We start from the raw sequence: 16,151 nt of genomic DNA on the forward strand, positions 1-16,151 counted from the left end.
GACAAGAATCCAAAATGCAGAGTAGAACACAATAATTTTATTATAATCAACTAAAGTATCTTTCTGTTGCAGATTTGCTGAGCTGAGCAATTACTTCTGAACAGAGCCACCCCAACTCCATTCTCCTCACTGACCAAAGAGATAAGAAAAAGAGTAGAGTGAGTGACATAGGTCCACTGAAAACTGAGATAACACTTCATGCGTCCGATAGGATGTTCTGGGTCCACACGAGCTTAAACTAGGTTAAATACATTAGTCTTTAAAGCACCGCAAGTCTCTTTGTTGTATATGCCCCCTGGCATCTAGCATTACTTGAGTTTAGATCTCTCCAGTATGAACGCCACGTGCTACGTCTGCATGCGAGCGGTTGGAGCATCAGGTTTGTTTTAAGTCGCTCTCAGTCTCGACGTTTCCGCCCATCTGCAATAAGGGGATATTAGACTGAAAGGTTGTCATAAAACAGTCTCTTTCAGTCTCTGCCCTTCTCCATCTGCAGTACAAGTTTACTTAGGAATTTGCTTTTCAGTTAAAAAACAACATGCGTCTGATAGGGTTAGAAGGAATGATAATAAATAATATTTCAGGCTTCTCATAAACTACACACACACACACATATATATCACTACATGAAATCCAAGATTTCTCTACGTTTTCTGCTTACAAGGAATTGTCTCCCCGTTACCACCCTAGCCAGACCAAGCCAAGTCTTCAAAAAAATTAACCAGGAAGCGTGGTCTGCGAACAAAAGAACAGCTGCTCGGCTCTACTACTTTTGATTCTAGCGTCGCATCTCTATGGTCATATGTATTCCTAGCGCGTTCCCGTGGGGCCGGAAGTGGCTCCGCCTCTCTCGGAGGCGAAAGATGATAGAGAGTAGTTTTGGCGGGAGCTGAAGAAATCGGGAGTTCAGGAGAGAGCTGGGCGCGGGCAGCGCGCGCTTGCCTCGAGCAGGTGCGCGGGGGGGGGGGGGGGGCGGGGCAGGGTGACACAGAAGCGGGGAGGGGGGTTCCCTTGATCTCAGCGGTTCCTCCCTGTATTGCCGCCCCCTGGATCATTGGGGGTGGGGTGGGTACGGGACCCAAGGATTTAGGGCTTGAGCCCATGGGACGTGCCCTTATGGCTGCTGGCGGGTCGGCTGCTCTCTCATCCGCAGGAGTAACTAGTTAGGAGGTGGTCTCCTGATAGCTGGGTTGCTCGCTTGCTCCCCCTCTCTCCCCGTTGCTTGGAATGAGAGGCCCATCAGAAGTTTTTGGGAGAGTGAGAGTTCAGTCCCCTAGCTTGGGTTCCCAGCTGTGACTGAAACTATTCCTGGAGATAGGAACATAGGAAGCTGCAATATACTGAGTCAGACCATTGGTCTATCTAGCTCAGTATTGTCTTCACAGACTGGCAGTGGCATCTCCCTATTTTTTTCCTAATATCAAGCCATAAAAATCTCCAAGGCTGCTTAAAAGTGTACCTTTAAAATATGACAAATAATATTTTTTAAAGCTGTCTTATATTGAGTCATGCCATTGGTCTATCTAGCTCAGTACTGTATACTCTAACTGGCAGCAGCAGCTCTCCAGGATTTTGGATGGGGTCGGTCTCCCCCCTGCCCCGCCCCATCTGCTTGGAGTGGCTAACAGACTGGCAGCCGCTCTCCAGTGTCTCAGACAAGAGTTCTTCCCAGCCCTACCTGGATACGTGGCTAGGGACTGAACCTGGGATCTTCTGTTTGCAGTGTCAGCTGCTTTTCTCATCTTTCAATGGTGACCTGGAAACTGATGTAAATTCCTAAAGACTCCAGGCCAGTCCTGGAGCATAGCAAACCTACCTCTATCTGAGGAGAGAAGCAGTGAGATCCCCCCACCCCCCAAGCCTGTTTAGAGTTTGAATGCAAAGTAACAGAAACCCTGTTTGGACATTATGTTGTACAAGTGTACAGATGTCCATGCATGTCCATGAGTTCATCTCAAAAGTTAATCTGGGTACAGGCCCCTCTAATGAGCCAGCGTGGTGTAGTGGTTAGAGTGCTGGACTAGGACCGGGGAGACCCGAGTCCAAATCCCCATTCAGCCATGACACTAGCTGGGTGACTCTGAGCCAGTCACTTCTCTCTCAGCCTAACCTACTTCACGGGGTGGTTGTGAGGAGAAACTCAAGTAAGTAGTACCCCACTCTGGGCTCCTTGGAGGAAGAGCGGGATATAAATGTAAAATAATAATAATAATAATAATAATAATGGAGTCTCTGCTTCCTGCCAATAGGCGCTGCATATTGCAAAGACACCATCAATATCTGGCACTCTTTCACCACAGAGAGACAAAACTCTGTGGTGCTGCTTCTGGAACTTCTGCTGCTGGAGCAGCCAAGTGTGTGAAGTGGAACAAAGTGCCCCCAGGTAGGTACGTGCGTGTCCCTCTCCACAGAGTAACTACACACACTGAGGCATAAGGGTTTGAGATTGGGGGGTTGTGTTTCAGTACAGTCTAGTACCTCTCTTCTAGCACTTAAGTTCCTCTTCTCATTTTTCTCTCGTGTTCCTCATGTTGAGGTGGGTTAATAGCATCCTTGCAAATAGGTCCCAAACTGTCATTTGGCCACTTAAAACAAAAATTCTTAGTATCCTGCCAGCCTGTGTTCATGTTTATGGGATATTGAAGGCCTGAAAGAAAGGACCACTCAAGTGTGTCTGGTAACTGGTAGATGGCTTGCTTGAAGGTGATTCTTATTTGTTGTTGGTGTTGTTTCCAAGCCTGGTCAGAAGGGAGAGGATCTGTGCCAACCTCTAGAACAAGAATCCTTGCTCTGTATTCAGTGTACAGATTTTCTAGGTTGCTGATTTATCATATGATCAGGTTTTCCCCCTGCATAGAAAGGCTTTACGTCGTGTCTCTGTGTGTGTTATATCTCCTCTTTGGGAGGGTATTTTACATTGGCAATGTAACCCTTGATTGAAGCAACCCTCATTCAGATGATTAGATGGTTTTCCTTACAAAACTGAAAGAGGAGAAATTGTGCCTGATCCTTGGAGGCATGGTAGCGTCCATGTCCAGTTTATATGTATTTATGCACTGAGTACATTGGCATCCAGCCCTTAAATATTATTTATTTCATCTATATTCTGCCTTTCTTCCCTCATGGAGTTTAAGGCAGCAAATCTGGGGTTCCCACAGGGATGGGACTGGTCTCCCATCCAGTCATTGATCAGACCCACTTACTGTCAGCAAGACTGCTGGTTCACATGTCTTTTATTTATTTCATTTCATTTCTAGACCACTCCATCCAAAGGCCAGTGCACTTGTTGGCGGTGCACAACAAGTTTTAAAAAAACATTAAAAACCCAAACACCTTGTAAAACACACTCCTTAAAACAATATAAAAACAATTTGAAAACAGTTCAGAATCATTTAAAACCAATTAAAAATATTTAAAAGCAACTTAGACCATACTCTGGGACTATGAGTTACCTGATGCAACATCAGGAATGGATAAAGGAAGTGAAGGGCTTGCTGGTGCCTGGTCTCAGGATGGGACACTCCTTGATGTGACCTTAATTAAGGCAGGTTTGAATGTTTCCCAAGGAATAGGGGTGGGATTGTGTCTGGTGGCTATCAGAAGTGCTGCTGCCCCTAGACAAACTTCACTCCTCCTTCAGGGAGTTTCCAGAATGCCTCCCTTTTATTTTTCCTGGGGACAAAGATTTTTTACTTTTTTCGAGCAGCTATTTTCAGTGTGTGTCTCTTGTGTTATCTTGTATCCCTTATGCTAAGCCTCAGATGTTGAATCAGGGTGAAACATTGCTTCTGGGATTGGTATGAGGCAGGGTCTAACTAGTTTTTCTTCCAGGGGTGTTGGATCAATCAGTCTGTTGTGTGCAGATGCCTTTGAGGCAGGCCTTGGCAAATTTTCTTAGGATCTTGGAGCCAGGCCAAAAATTTAGAAGCCAGAGAATAGACTAGGGGTGTCAAATTGTGGCCCTCCACCTGTGTTGGCCTACAACTCCCATCATCCCCAGTCACAAAGGCCAGTAGCCAGGGATGATGGGAGCTGTAGGCCAACTGCAGCTGGGGGGCCACAATTTGTCACCCCTGGAATAGGCACTTGATGAAATTATTGAACTTTGTGATAGACATTGTGGAGGAGGCGTCTCTTTATTCCTTTAACAAGTAACGTACTTAGAGCAGAAACAGGGGTGTCTGGCACATATAAAGATTTTATTAAATAGCTCTGCCTCTGAATATTTTAGTCTAGGCACTGTGATCCAGGGTACTTAAGAAAGTGCCTTCTTTGTCATGAACCCTGTTGCCTGTTAAGATAATCTGGGGAGGTCCGGATACAGCTGCCACTGGCTCGTTTGGTGGCGACTCAGAATTGGGCCTTCTCTGTAACTGCTCCAGGACTTTAGAATATGCTCCCTTTCAAAATAAGAGCTGCTCTATCTCTGGTTGCTTTTTTTAAAAAAACCCTCAGGACGCACCTGTTTTCTCAGGCTTTTAATTGAAATTAATTTTATACTGTAATTGTGTTTATTCTGTGAACTTGTTTTAATTCTCTTTACTCTGTTTTATATTTGTTGTGTTTTAAACTGTGTATACTGCCTAGAGATGCACACATCTGGCAGTATATAAATATGATTTAAATAAGGTTAAAGACATAAAATAAAATAAATTGATTAAATTTCTAGGTGCCACGGCTCCCTGGTGTCCAGGATTTGTCAAGCCCTGCTTTAAGAGATACATGTTATATTAACTCCTGGATCAGGTAATCTTCTTCCTACTCAACCCCTCCTGCTTTGAAGATAGAAGTCAGTAAGGCTGTGCACTGGAACCATCCAATGCTGATGAATCTGCAGCGTGTGCTCCCCCGCCACCTGTGTGGAGATGGCCATTTGCAGTGCTGTGGCCATCTCACACAGATCCTTACATTTCTGGCACCAGGGGAAGCTTCTACAGGAACAGGAGCCTGTGGGCCGGGCCAGAAAGGTGCACATGGGCATCTGGGAACTGTAAAAAAAAAAGAAGAAAGAAAAGAAAGAAAGAAAAAAGCACACACAACCTGCACCTCTGAGCCAGAAATGTGAGGAACTGTGTGGCTATCATTGTGTTGCAAGCAGCCAACTTCTCTTGGCATGTGCAGTGTGTGTGTGTGTTGCAGATTTATTGGTATTAGATGCTCTGATACACAACCCTAGAAATTAACCAATATGTGGGACTAACAGGATCACGTTAGATGTAAAACAGAGACAGGATGCTGCATTCCAGGTTGAAAACATGAGTTCATGCACATAATTAATAAAAACAAATCTAATCTGTTGTAGCAAACAGCATGGTAGTATCCAGTGTTTTACACTTGTAAATTACTGAAGTATTATTGAAGGAAAATTATTTATTTGCTTAATAAAAACATACATATGAATTTGCTGCTTCAAAGGCTAATGATGCATGCTTAGTGTCTTTCCTGTTCCACCTTTGCAGGCTAGTGAGAAACAGCAGCAATGCAGGCATTTCTGAAAGGTCCATCTTCAATCAGCACCAAGCCCCTTTCTGCCAAGGAACGCGGAACAGCTGCCACTGCAGGAAGCAGTGGGGAGGGCAGGAGGCTCAGACCCATTCCTTGGGTGGAAAAATAGTAAGTTCTAGGCTGTGGCTCAAGATCTGACTGATGTAACTGCCTAAGATGAATGTAAGAGATAGAACGGCTAGGTGAATGGGTTGCCTGCATTGGAGCTGTTTGAAATAATCAAGATGATTGCAACCACTAGATGTCTCCACTTATTCTGCTCCTCTGCTTGCATTTAGTACAGTACAACAATAACTGTCCTTCCTGCCAGTCTGAACTTAGCCTGCCTGCATAAGCAGAGTGATATTGGAAGGAGCTGTTCATGGAAGATTACAGAAACTACTTCCATGGGAAACTGGACACTGATCTTCCTCTGGCAGCTTCTCTGACGTTCTATTGCTCACACAAACACTGCTCACGTTAACAGCTAACTTGTTAGGAAAGAATGAAACAGAGAGCCACTACAGATGTTATCTTTCTGTCTTCTACCCTTTTTCATGATTTGATTATTGCTACAGTTCTCTGAACATCTTGGCCCTTGTCTTCCTTTCCACTTAGTTTTTTGAGCCAATCCACAGATCCTTTCAATGTTTTTGGTGATATCATTTTCAGTCAGTACTTGAAGTGATTAAAATATTTCGGGCCCAGATTTTGATGGATACACTACTTGTTTCTATTAAAAAGAAATACTCAGGTGCTGACAATAAAACAAACCAACAAGAAACAGTAAAATCCCCAACAAACATGTAATGAAAAGCAAACAATAATTTGATCCAGTGTAGTTCTATAACTGAAAATATTTACAGTATGACAGGACAAAACATATATGATTGGAAAAGATATCAATGAAACTAAATATGTGGCACTGGAGAGTTGGTAAAGTCCATAGAGTGGAGAGTGATGTAATACGAAACAAGTCCATACATCCACGATGACCTGGTGACCTCCGTTTCACTGTAGGTCTTTCAGGTGGAGAATGGTCTTCTACAAGTAATGTTAGTCCACATGCTTCAAAGTCCAAGCTTTAGGTTTATAGCCGCCTCTACTACCTCTGGAAAATTCACGCAGAGAACCAAGTCTCTTGTAAGGTACAAAGTAGCACAAGCTGGTGTCAAGGTAACAGGGGTCCTTACAAGCTATAGGAGGCAGTGGGGGCAGGATGACGAATGAACTTGTGTAGGCATGTATGGCAACAGTACTTACCAGGGAGTGCAAAGTGGAAGAGAAATGACTGGGGCCTTGCAGTGGCTTTTAAGGTGATGGCAGACTGCCTTTGAAATCAGAGTTTTTACATCGGAGGTATACTGCATAAGAATGGCAAGACTCCACATGGGTAGCTCTTCCCCATAGTGTCTAATCAGATTTTCCTTTTTAAAATGCCTGAAAATTCAGTAATCCAAAAACCTTCAGTTTGAGATGAGTTAAGATGCTCTACATTTTCACTTGTGCTTTAAAAAGAATGGAAACCGCAAGCTAAAGTGCCCATCTTAACTTCCATATCATATAAGCTGTAAAGTCTTTGTACAATCTAGCATATGATCATGGCTTTAAAAATGAGGCGCCATGCACCCATGCTTTACCTTGGTCTTTCAGATGGACATTGGGCTGGGGAGGGATGCATCCAAGTAGACATTTAACAGGTGCAGCTTCACCAATCACTTCCTAAAGGTGCCCCTGATGAATTTCTGCCTGACACATCTCTGATCAAGGCAAAGTGTGGGTGCATGGAGTCTCGTTTCTAAAGACATCATCATTTACAGCTTGAGCATGAGTGAAAATGTAAAACGTCTTAACTCATCTTAAACCAAAGGTTTTTGAATTACTGAATAATTATTAGTCATGCTCTAAAGATAATGTAGTGAAGGGAGTATGCATGCATTTATTATGTAGGCACTTGTGCACAGGGCATGTGTGGTATTTTTCTGCTGTGACACCTTCAGGGACATATTTTCGGGGGTCACAGAGTGCTTCAAAGGGAAGGGTAGATCAGTGAAATTGTGAGTGCCTTCACTGGTTTACTCTGGAACACAGTAAATGCACAAGCGGTTCCTTTGCTTCACATGTGCTTCATTAGGATGTTGGTCATTAGTAATTAGCAGAGCTATTACTCAATTAGAGAAATCTTAAGTCAATTAATAGCATGGGTTTTTATTGGCTGATTACATTTGCATGTGCGTAAAGCAGTAGTTCAACTTATGAAGCAATATGCGTACTTCCTGAACTTTGTGTTGTTGCAGGCATCTTCTTCTAGGAGACATCCCCTCCTGTGCAAAAGCAAAAATGCCTCTCTTAAAATGGTGCTGGACATTTGCAGTTTTAATAAATCCTTGCATTAAATATATATTTTTAAATCCGCTGCCTGAATAATTGGGGCATCTCTTTAATTGACCAAAATATTTTGTTTCAATCAACTAAATGTTACAGCCCTAGTAATTAACACAAGTTAGTGAGTTTTGCTTTTCATTCTCTCTGTTTCTTTCCCTCCCTCCTCTCTTTAAATTTAGCCGCCCAAAGTGTGTGGATGAAGTTGCATTTCAAGAGGAAGTTGTTGCCGTGTTGAAGAAATCCTTAGAGGGAGCTGATGTGAGTGTCACTGTTCCCTCTAATGTACTTTAGCATATGCAAGTTTAAATTATCCATATTAAAATATAACTTGTGCTACGCATCATTCTTATGAATTCTTTGCCATTGAATAGTGGTTATAGTAGTGAGCACACAAGCCAGCTTTTTCAGTGTATCTCAGTTAGTTATAATCTTCCTGGGGCAGTTACAGTTTTTGCTATGAAGGTGGAAACAACTTCCTTAATATTTTGGAAGTTTCTCATAAGTGTTTGCAGTCCCAAGAAGGATAGTAAAATTGCTTTAAAATCACACTATCATATAAAATAAAGCTTTAAGATATTGTTGTCTTGCCTTGGAGAGAGCAGCTTCTTACTTCCTCCTTATGTAGTTAATTTAGCAGTAACTCACAAAGAAGCTGCTTGTTTTAATAAGACAGGAAAGGTTGTTACTTCTGTTTAGAAGATGGATATTCAGTGTCATACAACTTGCAAAACTGGCTGTGCTTTTTTAAACTTTGTTTTAGTATTTACTATTTTTAGACTTTATAAAGCTGGGACAGAAAAGTTTATGGATAAGATAATATGCAGAGAGTACCTTTTTCACTGCTCTTTCCTAAGTGGAGAGAATTAAATTGTTCATGTTCTAGATCAGGGGTGCCCAACTCAAATGCCCCAGTGGACTGAAACCGGCCGTGACTTGGTCTGCAGGGGCCAAGGTCAACTTTTAGTCCATTGATTATTGAATTAAAATTAAAATAATAACACATTTAAAATAATTAAAGCAGTATTTAAAAATATATAATTTTTTATATAAAATTATATAAATTTTAACAAATTTAAAATTTGTTAGCAACACACACACACACCGTGTGCCCCAAGCAGCCGCTCACCTCTTGCTGCTGCACTCCAGAGGCGACATGGCCTCACAAAAGGGTGGGGAAATATGGCCAAAGAGGGCCGGTGGGGGCTGGAGGTGGTGGAGGAGGAGGATTCCTACTTCCAGTTCCCTCCAGAGAGAGCAGAAGCGCTGGGACCCGGTTGGAGAAGGTTGTGTAGGAGAGAGCTGTTGCTCTTGGTGCTGAAGTGGGCTCCCCGTTCTTGCTGTAGTGGGCCAGGGGGCAGCTGAAGGCCATTGGGGTGGGGGAGAGAAGAAGTGCACGCAGGAAGATAAAGGGGAGAAGAGACTCCAGGAGTGTAGAGAGAGAGAGGAAGGAAGAAAGGAAGGAAGGAAGAAAGAAAGAAAGGGGAAGAGAGAGAAGGGAGAAGAAGAAAAAGGGGGAGAGGGGAAGAAAGAAAGGGGCAGAGAGAAAAGGTAGGGAGGGGAAGAGGAGGAGGAAAGGGAGAGAGAGGGGGGAGGGAGGGAGGGAGAGAGAGAGAGGAAGAAGAGAAAAGGAAAGGGAGGGGGAAGGAGGGGAGAGGAAGGAAGAAAGGCTTCAGACTGCGTGCATGATGAGGACAGGGAGCAGTGCTGGGTCATGTCATGTGTTGTTAACTGAAAGGACAGGCTTCATTGCCCCACAGGTTGTTTGAAGACATCTCCTTTCTCCAGTTTCTAGTCGTGGTCAATTTTATGTAGGTCTCTCTTGAGTAAGATCATTTGGATCTGCCTACACTGTTGGGCAGAAAAAGCTGAAACAGGAAAAGCAGATGCTTTTTTCAGACAACAGGAAAAGCAGATGTCATTGGAATTTCCTCTGGAGCTGTCAGTGTGGAGTCCAAATGATGGTGGATGTGAGCAATTTTTTTTGCAAAGTTCTCTGTAAACAAGTCACAATGGATCAGGGAAGTATCGTCTGAGGAGCTAGGGAGAGAAAGATGTAATAAGCCCTGCACTGTTAAACAGACAAACGAAGAACTTTGCTGGATGGCTCTCAGTGGTGGCAGAAAAACAATTCTCTTTGTTGCCAACAAAGCTGCAAAGTAATTCTCTTTGCTACCATGGAATAGTCCTGATAATGGGCTCTATCCTGTTTTTGGTAAGATTTGTCATGAGTTATCCTTCACCATCACTCCAGCTGTTTCCCAGTCTTTTTATTGCCTGGAGATCCTCTGTAAATGACACCCCTGGCTCCCTTGCTGGGGAGAGGACATCTATTTATTATTTATTTATTTGATTGATTGATTTATATACCACCCTTCCAAAATGGCTCAGGTGTGATCATGTTGACAGCCCTGATCAACTCTTTGTCCCAGATGACAAGCAGGGCCTCAAGGACATGGGGTCCAAGTCTGCAAATCCTGAAGACCATTTGCAGAGCAAACGCTGCAGAACCCTGTCTCTCCCAGAGTAATATGCCAGACAACACGCAGGCCCCTTCTCTCAGTAGCAAATGAAGTGGAGTCTGTGGTAGCTCTGATTCCTTGACATTTGTGATTTGTGCCTTGTATGTTAGTTTCCTGCTCCCTCAACCCTATATTCTTGTTTCAGTTTACATATGCCTGCAGTTAAAATATATGTGGTGAGAAGGAGAAGCTAGACCACATGGTTTAATTGGCAGGGGAGAGGAGCAGAAGCTTTCCAGAGAATTTCAGTGTAGAGGATATCTGCTCCTCTTGTGTGTGCCTCACTCCTGCAGGGTCTGAGGAGCAAGGGACCTTTATTCCTTCCCTAATGCAATCTTGCACTGCAATACAACAACAACAAATAATAATAATAATTAATAAGCACCCTAGGCTGATATTCACTAAAGCCATACATCACTTCAGATTATTTTTCAAACACGAAGTGAAGTGCTTTAGATAGCACTGCTTTGGTTGAAGGTCGAAGCGAAGCTGTTTGAAGCTTCAACCACTTTGGATTACTCTTTGTATCTCGAAAGCGGGGGGTGGAGCGGGGAGAAGGGAGGACCCTTGAGACCTTCAAAAGCATCAGAGTGAAGCACCATGTGCAGCACTACCTCACCTTCCAAATCCCCTAAGCAGCTTCGAAAGCAAATATTTTTCCTGTATATTAAACCTATTTCTACAAGAGCATTCTAGATTTCATGGAATAGTTGGCCATGGTGTTTAGTAATATGTAGCCAGTTGATTGGTGTCTCATCTTTAATCTGCTTATCTCTTTCCATCTTGCTGGAAACTGCTTTCTGTGTGAAAATGCCTCCGTTCTGAATGTGTCTGCATTAAGAGTTGTAAATTGCCAAGTAGCTTTAACCTTCTCATAATCAGAACAGGGTGCCTACAGGTATCATAACTTGATCATTGGCAAGTGTTGGAAATAGCATGGCTTGGTCATGTTACAAGCTTTGCTAAAAATACAGCCATTAAGTTAGATAAAGGATTAGGACATACTTCAACAGACTGTAGTGTAAATGCTGGTTAGGAATTTGTGAAATTGGATCATGTGGTGTTAATATATTGAGTTAGCATTATTTGAGTGGAGTTTACTAAGTGCAGGTTTTCCATAAAAACCCTTTAAGTTCATGATAGTGGGAGAGAGCTGCTTGGTATGAATTTGTGTTTGCATGCGATCAACATAAAACTGCAGGATACTGTACTTTAATAGTGCTCTCATCTTTTAATACCTTTATCCATTTGCCATGAAAACTAAAATCTGGACAATATATGGAACATGACCACTTTAAGTGGCGCAGCGGGGAAATGCTTGAGTAACAAGCAGAAGGTTGCTGGTTCGAATCCCCGCTGGTACTATATTGGGCAGCAGCGATATAGGAAGATACTGAAAGGCATCTTATACTGCGTGGGAGGAGGCAATGGAAAACCCCTCCTGTATTCTACCAAAAGAAAACCACAGGGCTCTGTGGGTGCCAGGAGTCAAAATCGTCTTGACGGCACACTTTACTTTATGGAGCATGATTTGATTCATTTAAAACATGGCGGCTGAAATTCAAAGATAAGAGCAGTTAGTTTCACTCACTCAAGGGAACTTTGGGCTTCTGTTCCTTAGAGCAGCAGTGCCCCATGCTGTATGGCAAACACTCATAAAACAGATGACTCTGTTTATCATTTGCAGTAATCTGAATCTGTGTAGATCCTCAAGGTGCAGAAGTCCAAAACACTGGAGCCTTTTATAGTTACTATCAGCCCTTATTTCTGGAATCATAAAGGTTAGAAACAATCTCTTTTAAAAGAGAGTGAGCTGAAATTTCCAGGATTCTGTGCTGGTTGTTAGAATCTGCTAAATTCTACACAAAATTGCCTGGGCACAGAAAATGGCCAAAGACGTATTGTCAATAACTACCCATTGTGCACCTCAGCTGCTTTCTCACATAATGAAACATAGGCAAAGGGTACTTTAATTTTCTACTCCTACAGTGTGACCTGCAGAAGAGCCCTTCCCTTATCACATAGCTCAGCTACTCACTTCCATGCACCAGCCAATACATAAGGGAGGATCATTGTAAGCAGGTGAAGTGCCTCAAGGAAGGGCTCTGTCAAAGCCCCTGTTGCTGTTCATGCTGAGGAAGAAGGGCTGAAAGAGCCATTTGTTGTCAGTGCATGTGGGGGTGGCATAGAACCAATGCTGTTGGCCCTTCAGCCTTTGCTCAATTCAAAATATGGCCTGCATAAAAATAGCTGCTGACCTAGGGGCATAGAGGCCATCCATTCTAAACCAGGGCTTGACAAATCCCAGGCACGAGGGAACCATGGTGCCTAGAAATTTAACTGTGGCGCCTAGATTAGGATATTCAGGTATAGAGTTACTTAATAAAATCTTTATTTGTCCCAAGCAGCCCTGCTTCTGTTCTAAATACATTACTTGTGAAGGGGATAAAGAGAAGCCCATTTACACTCCCCACTACAATGTACATCACGATGCCTGGTAATTTTGTCAAGTGTCCATTTTCTGGCTCCTCAATTTCTGGGCTGGCTCCTAGATCCAAAGAAAATCAGCTCAGGTTGGTTTTAAATCCAATAGCCTCTACCAAAGTCTCCTAGTATACTTGCCCTCAAAACATTTTCCCCTTTTAGTAGCACCTCCCCCCCCGCCCCGCCTTCTTGTATCTACATCAAAAATAAATGTATGTTGTCCAAGGGAAGGTGGAATGCAATTGCATGGGGCACGGAACCCACAAAGAACATTTTCCCTGTCTGAGACTGCATTTTCAGCCTCTCCTTAATCACTCTGTTGGGTACAGGCAACAGATCATTTGGATCACGGACAATTTGTAGTTTCCAAAGTAACTGTCCCTTGAGACATCAGCATATTGATAGCCTGATCTCACCACAATTCTGAACCTATGAGTTTTAAAAATGGGGAGAGACTTCCTGATAAGGAAATCTAGTCCAATAAAACCATATCAGCTGTTTACAGGACTTAAGTTAGTGGTGGGAAGTCGCACATATTTTCCTCATATATTCTGGATTTGTCCTGTAATGTTCTTTGAAAAGTTATTCATTATATTACATTTAATATGTCAATCTTTAATCACTTGGTTTACTCCGCTCTGTCTCTAAAATTAGATTATCTCAAAAGTATAGTTAGTTACACTGACCTAGTAGTGAACCTGCTTACTATATCTAAAATAGGTGTAGCAGCAAACTGGAAAGGGTAAACAGTACCATTGGTATCAAAAAGGTACTAGAAAATATGGAACATTGCTGTAACATCAAAAATAGTATACTATAGGAAGCTGTGTCCAGAGGGATTAATTGAGAAGTGAACTTCCTTTACAATACTGTAGAACAATAAGATTCAATATTATATGTTGGCTGTTCTTTAAATTTTTGAATTTTATGTAAACTGCCCAGAGATGTATCATATCAGGCAGTTTCTAAGTCAAATACGTATGTATGTATCAATCATATTTCTATACCGCCTGATATAGATATCTCTAGGCGGTGTACAAAGTTAAAACATAACAAATGTAAAAACAATATAAAGCAGTTAAAATTCATAAAACAGATAAAACAATCTCAGTGAATAAAAACATTAAAATTTAAATTTCGGTTAAAAGCCTGGGAAAACAGGTACATCTGAGGGTCTTCCTAAAAGCAAGCAGAGAAGGAGATGTTGTTATTTCAACAGGGAGTATATCCAGAGCCCCGGGGCAGCCACAGAGAAGGCCCAGGCAGATTTGGGCAGACTTTTGTCTTGTTCTTTTGTAATATTTTTGACGTGGATTTGATATTCCTCCCCCCCATTTTTCTCATTTTTCTGTATTTTTACACTTAGTAAGTCCTCTTTTTTTTTTTTTTTAACACAAAAGAGAGAGGTTAAATGTGTGAGAATGAACAGAGCACAGGTATTGCAACAGGGCACAGTATTTTCTATTTCCATTTGCCTGTATACGCTCTTGTAAGTGTCCAGAAAAGGCAAGAGAGATGTTGACTTACTAAATATTATATGACAGAGCTATTTCACATCCTGCTGTTGCAGCTTCCCAATCTCTTGTTCTATGGCCCACCTGGAACTGGCAAGACGTCAACTATTTTGGCAGCAGCTAGAGAACTCTATGGGTAAGTCTGAAGTTGAAGGACATTCATAAAAGTGTGTGTTTCAAGTCTTTTGTACTTCTTGATGTCTTATTTCTAAACCTGTTTGCTGTTCTGTTTCAGGGGAATTGCTAGCCCTGTCTCTTTTAAACCTCTTTTTCAAGTTCATTGTGAGATGCTTTCTAGTTACGTTAAAATCTTGGAGGTTGGAAGTAGTAGAATGATCAATTGCAAAAGCAATTAGATTTTTTGGATTCTGCATAACGTAGACTTTTTTTTAAAAGACCTGGATATTGGCCTTTTTGAAAGATGGTTTACTAACCCTGATGAGCTACTCAGTTCATAATACAGTATTCTAAATTTTCTGCCTTTTCTGTAGACAGAACATTTAAACTCGAACAACATCTGTAGCTTATGACTGGGAAATGCTGTTCTTGTGATTGAAAAAATTATTAGCAGAATAATATATTTACATAGAAAATTCTAAACAGTTGGGGTGCAAGTCTAGACAGTTGAAGTGACGTTGGAAAGAGATTCCAAGAACGTGAAAGTGTGAAAAGTATTTTAAACAAACAAACAAACAAACAAAAACCACACACACTCACTCACTAGAACAGTGAATATATGTTCCCATGAGATGAGCTTAAAATAGCTAATAAATATCCATTGTTATAAGCTCTGCCAGTATGCTGGACTAATTGTTATTGTTTAATGCCCAAAGAATATTGAGAACAGCCAGCTGGCAAACTGGTAGTCTCATGGCAGTTAATTGAATGGTGACCTTAAGAAGGAAATTAATTAATTAATTAATTAATGCTGAAAACTTAAGCTGTGGTTTTTTGGTTTTGGAAATGTTATGATAGTGCAGTACTGCATGGCCTCTGACCTCACCCTGCCACAGTCCAGCCATGTATTTTGCCCTGCAGGGTACTTGGAAACCCTAATTCTTATGATCTGCCCTGGGTAGAGGCATATGTTTTAATTAGACCAGTTCAGAACAAACTATATGCAAAAGAGACTTAAAAGGCCTAAAATATTCCTTTCTTCAGTACCTGAGAATTTTGTTAATTCTCTGTGAGGTTTATAGAGCTATCCTGGGTTGTGAGGAGTTTAATTTCTCCTCCTTCTGCCTTAAATCAGTCTCCAGAAACATTCTGCTGTGATGCTTTTAATGGGTTCTTTGTGGACAAAATCTCCAGTATTCAGACAGACTTGGACTCCACTACTTCTGCAGGGTCAGTGAAGGAGGTGTCCAGCAATCCCTCTTGCAGTATTAGGTTGGATCAGTTTCAACTTGTGACTCCTGAGGATGTGGCCAAGCTGCTTGGGGTGGTGTGATCTACCACTTGTTCTTTGGATCCTTGCCTGACTTGGCTGCTTCCATCTAGCAGGGCGATTGTTAGAGGTGGCCTGGTTAATATCATAAATGCCTTGCTGAAGCAGGGTAGGGTGCCTCATTGTCTGAAGGAGGCAATGGTTAGACTGCTTCTTAAAAAGCCTTCCCTGGACCCCTTAGCGATGGATAGTTATAGGCCAGTCTCCAATCTCCCTTGGCTGGACAAGGTGATTGAGAGGGTGGTGGCCAACCAGCTCCAGGCAGTTTTGGAAAATGATTATCTAGACCCATTTCAAACTGGCTTTAGAGCTGGCTAT

General features: G+C 42.2%; 1 protein-coding gene across 2 annotated transcripts in view; it reads left to right on the forward strand.

Annotated features, from left to right (window-relative positions):
- The first annotated feature begins 801 nt into the window (after nucleotides 1-801).
- RFC4 (replication factor C subunit 4) overlaps nucleotides 802-16,151 on the forward strand; it is a 40,525-nt gene continuing 25,175 nt past the window's right edge. Inside the window, exons 1-6 of one of the 2 annotated variants that reach the window (XM_053310848.1) lie at nucleotides 802-951; nucleotides 2,250-2,387; nucleotides 4,670-4,746; nucleotides 5,460-5,613; nucleotides 8,049-8,127; nucleotides 14,443-14,522. In XM_053310848.1, coding sequence (XP_053166823.1) covers nucleotides 5,480-5,613; nucleotides 8,049-8,127; nucleotides 14,443-14,522 — 293 coding nt within the window. In that variant the 5' untranslated portion in view covers nucleotides 802-951; nucleotides 2,250-2,387; nucleotides 4,670-4,746; nucleotides 5,460-5,479. The remainder of the gene's footprint in view (nucleotides 952-2,249; nucleotides 2,388-4,669; nucleotides 4,747-5,459; nucleotides 5,614-8,048; nucleotides 8,128-14,442; nucleotides 14,523-16,151) is intronic. The other variant, XM_053310847.1, reaches the window with a different exon arrangement.

This window comes from Hemicordylus capensis, chromosome 3 (assembly GCF_027244095.1).
Source record: "Hemicordylus capensis ecotype Gifberg chromosome 3, rHemCap1.1.pri, whole genome shotgun sequence".
Lineage (NCBI taxonomy): Eukaryota > Metazoa > Chordata > Lepidosauria > Squamata > Cordylidae > Hemicordylus > Hemicordylus capensis.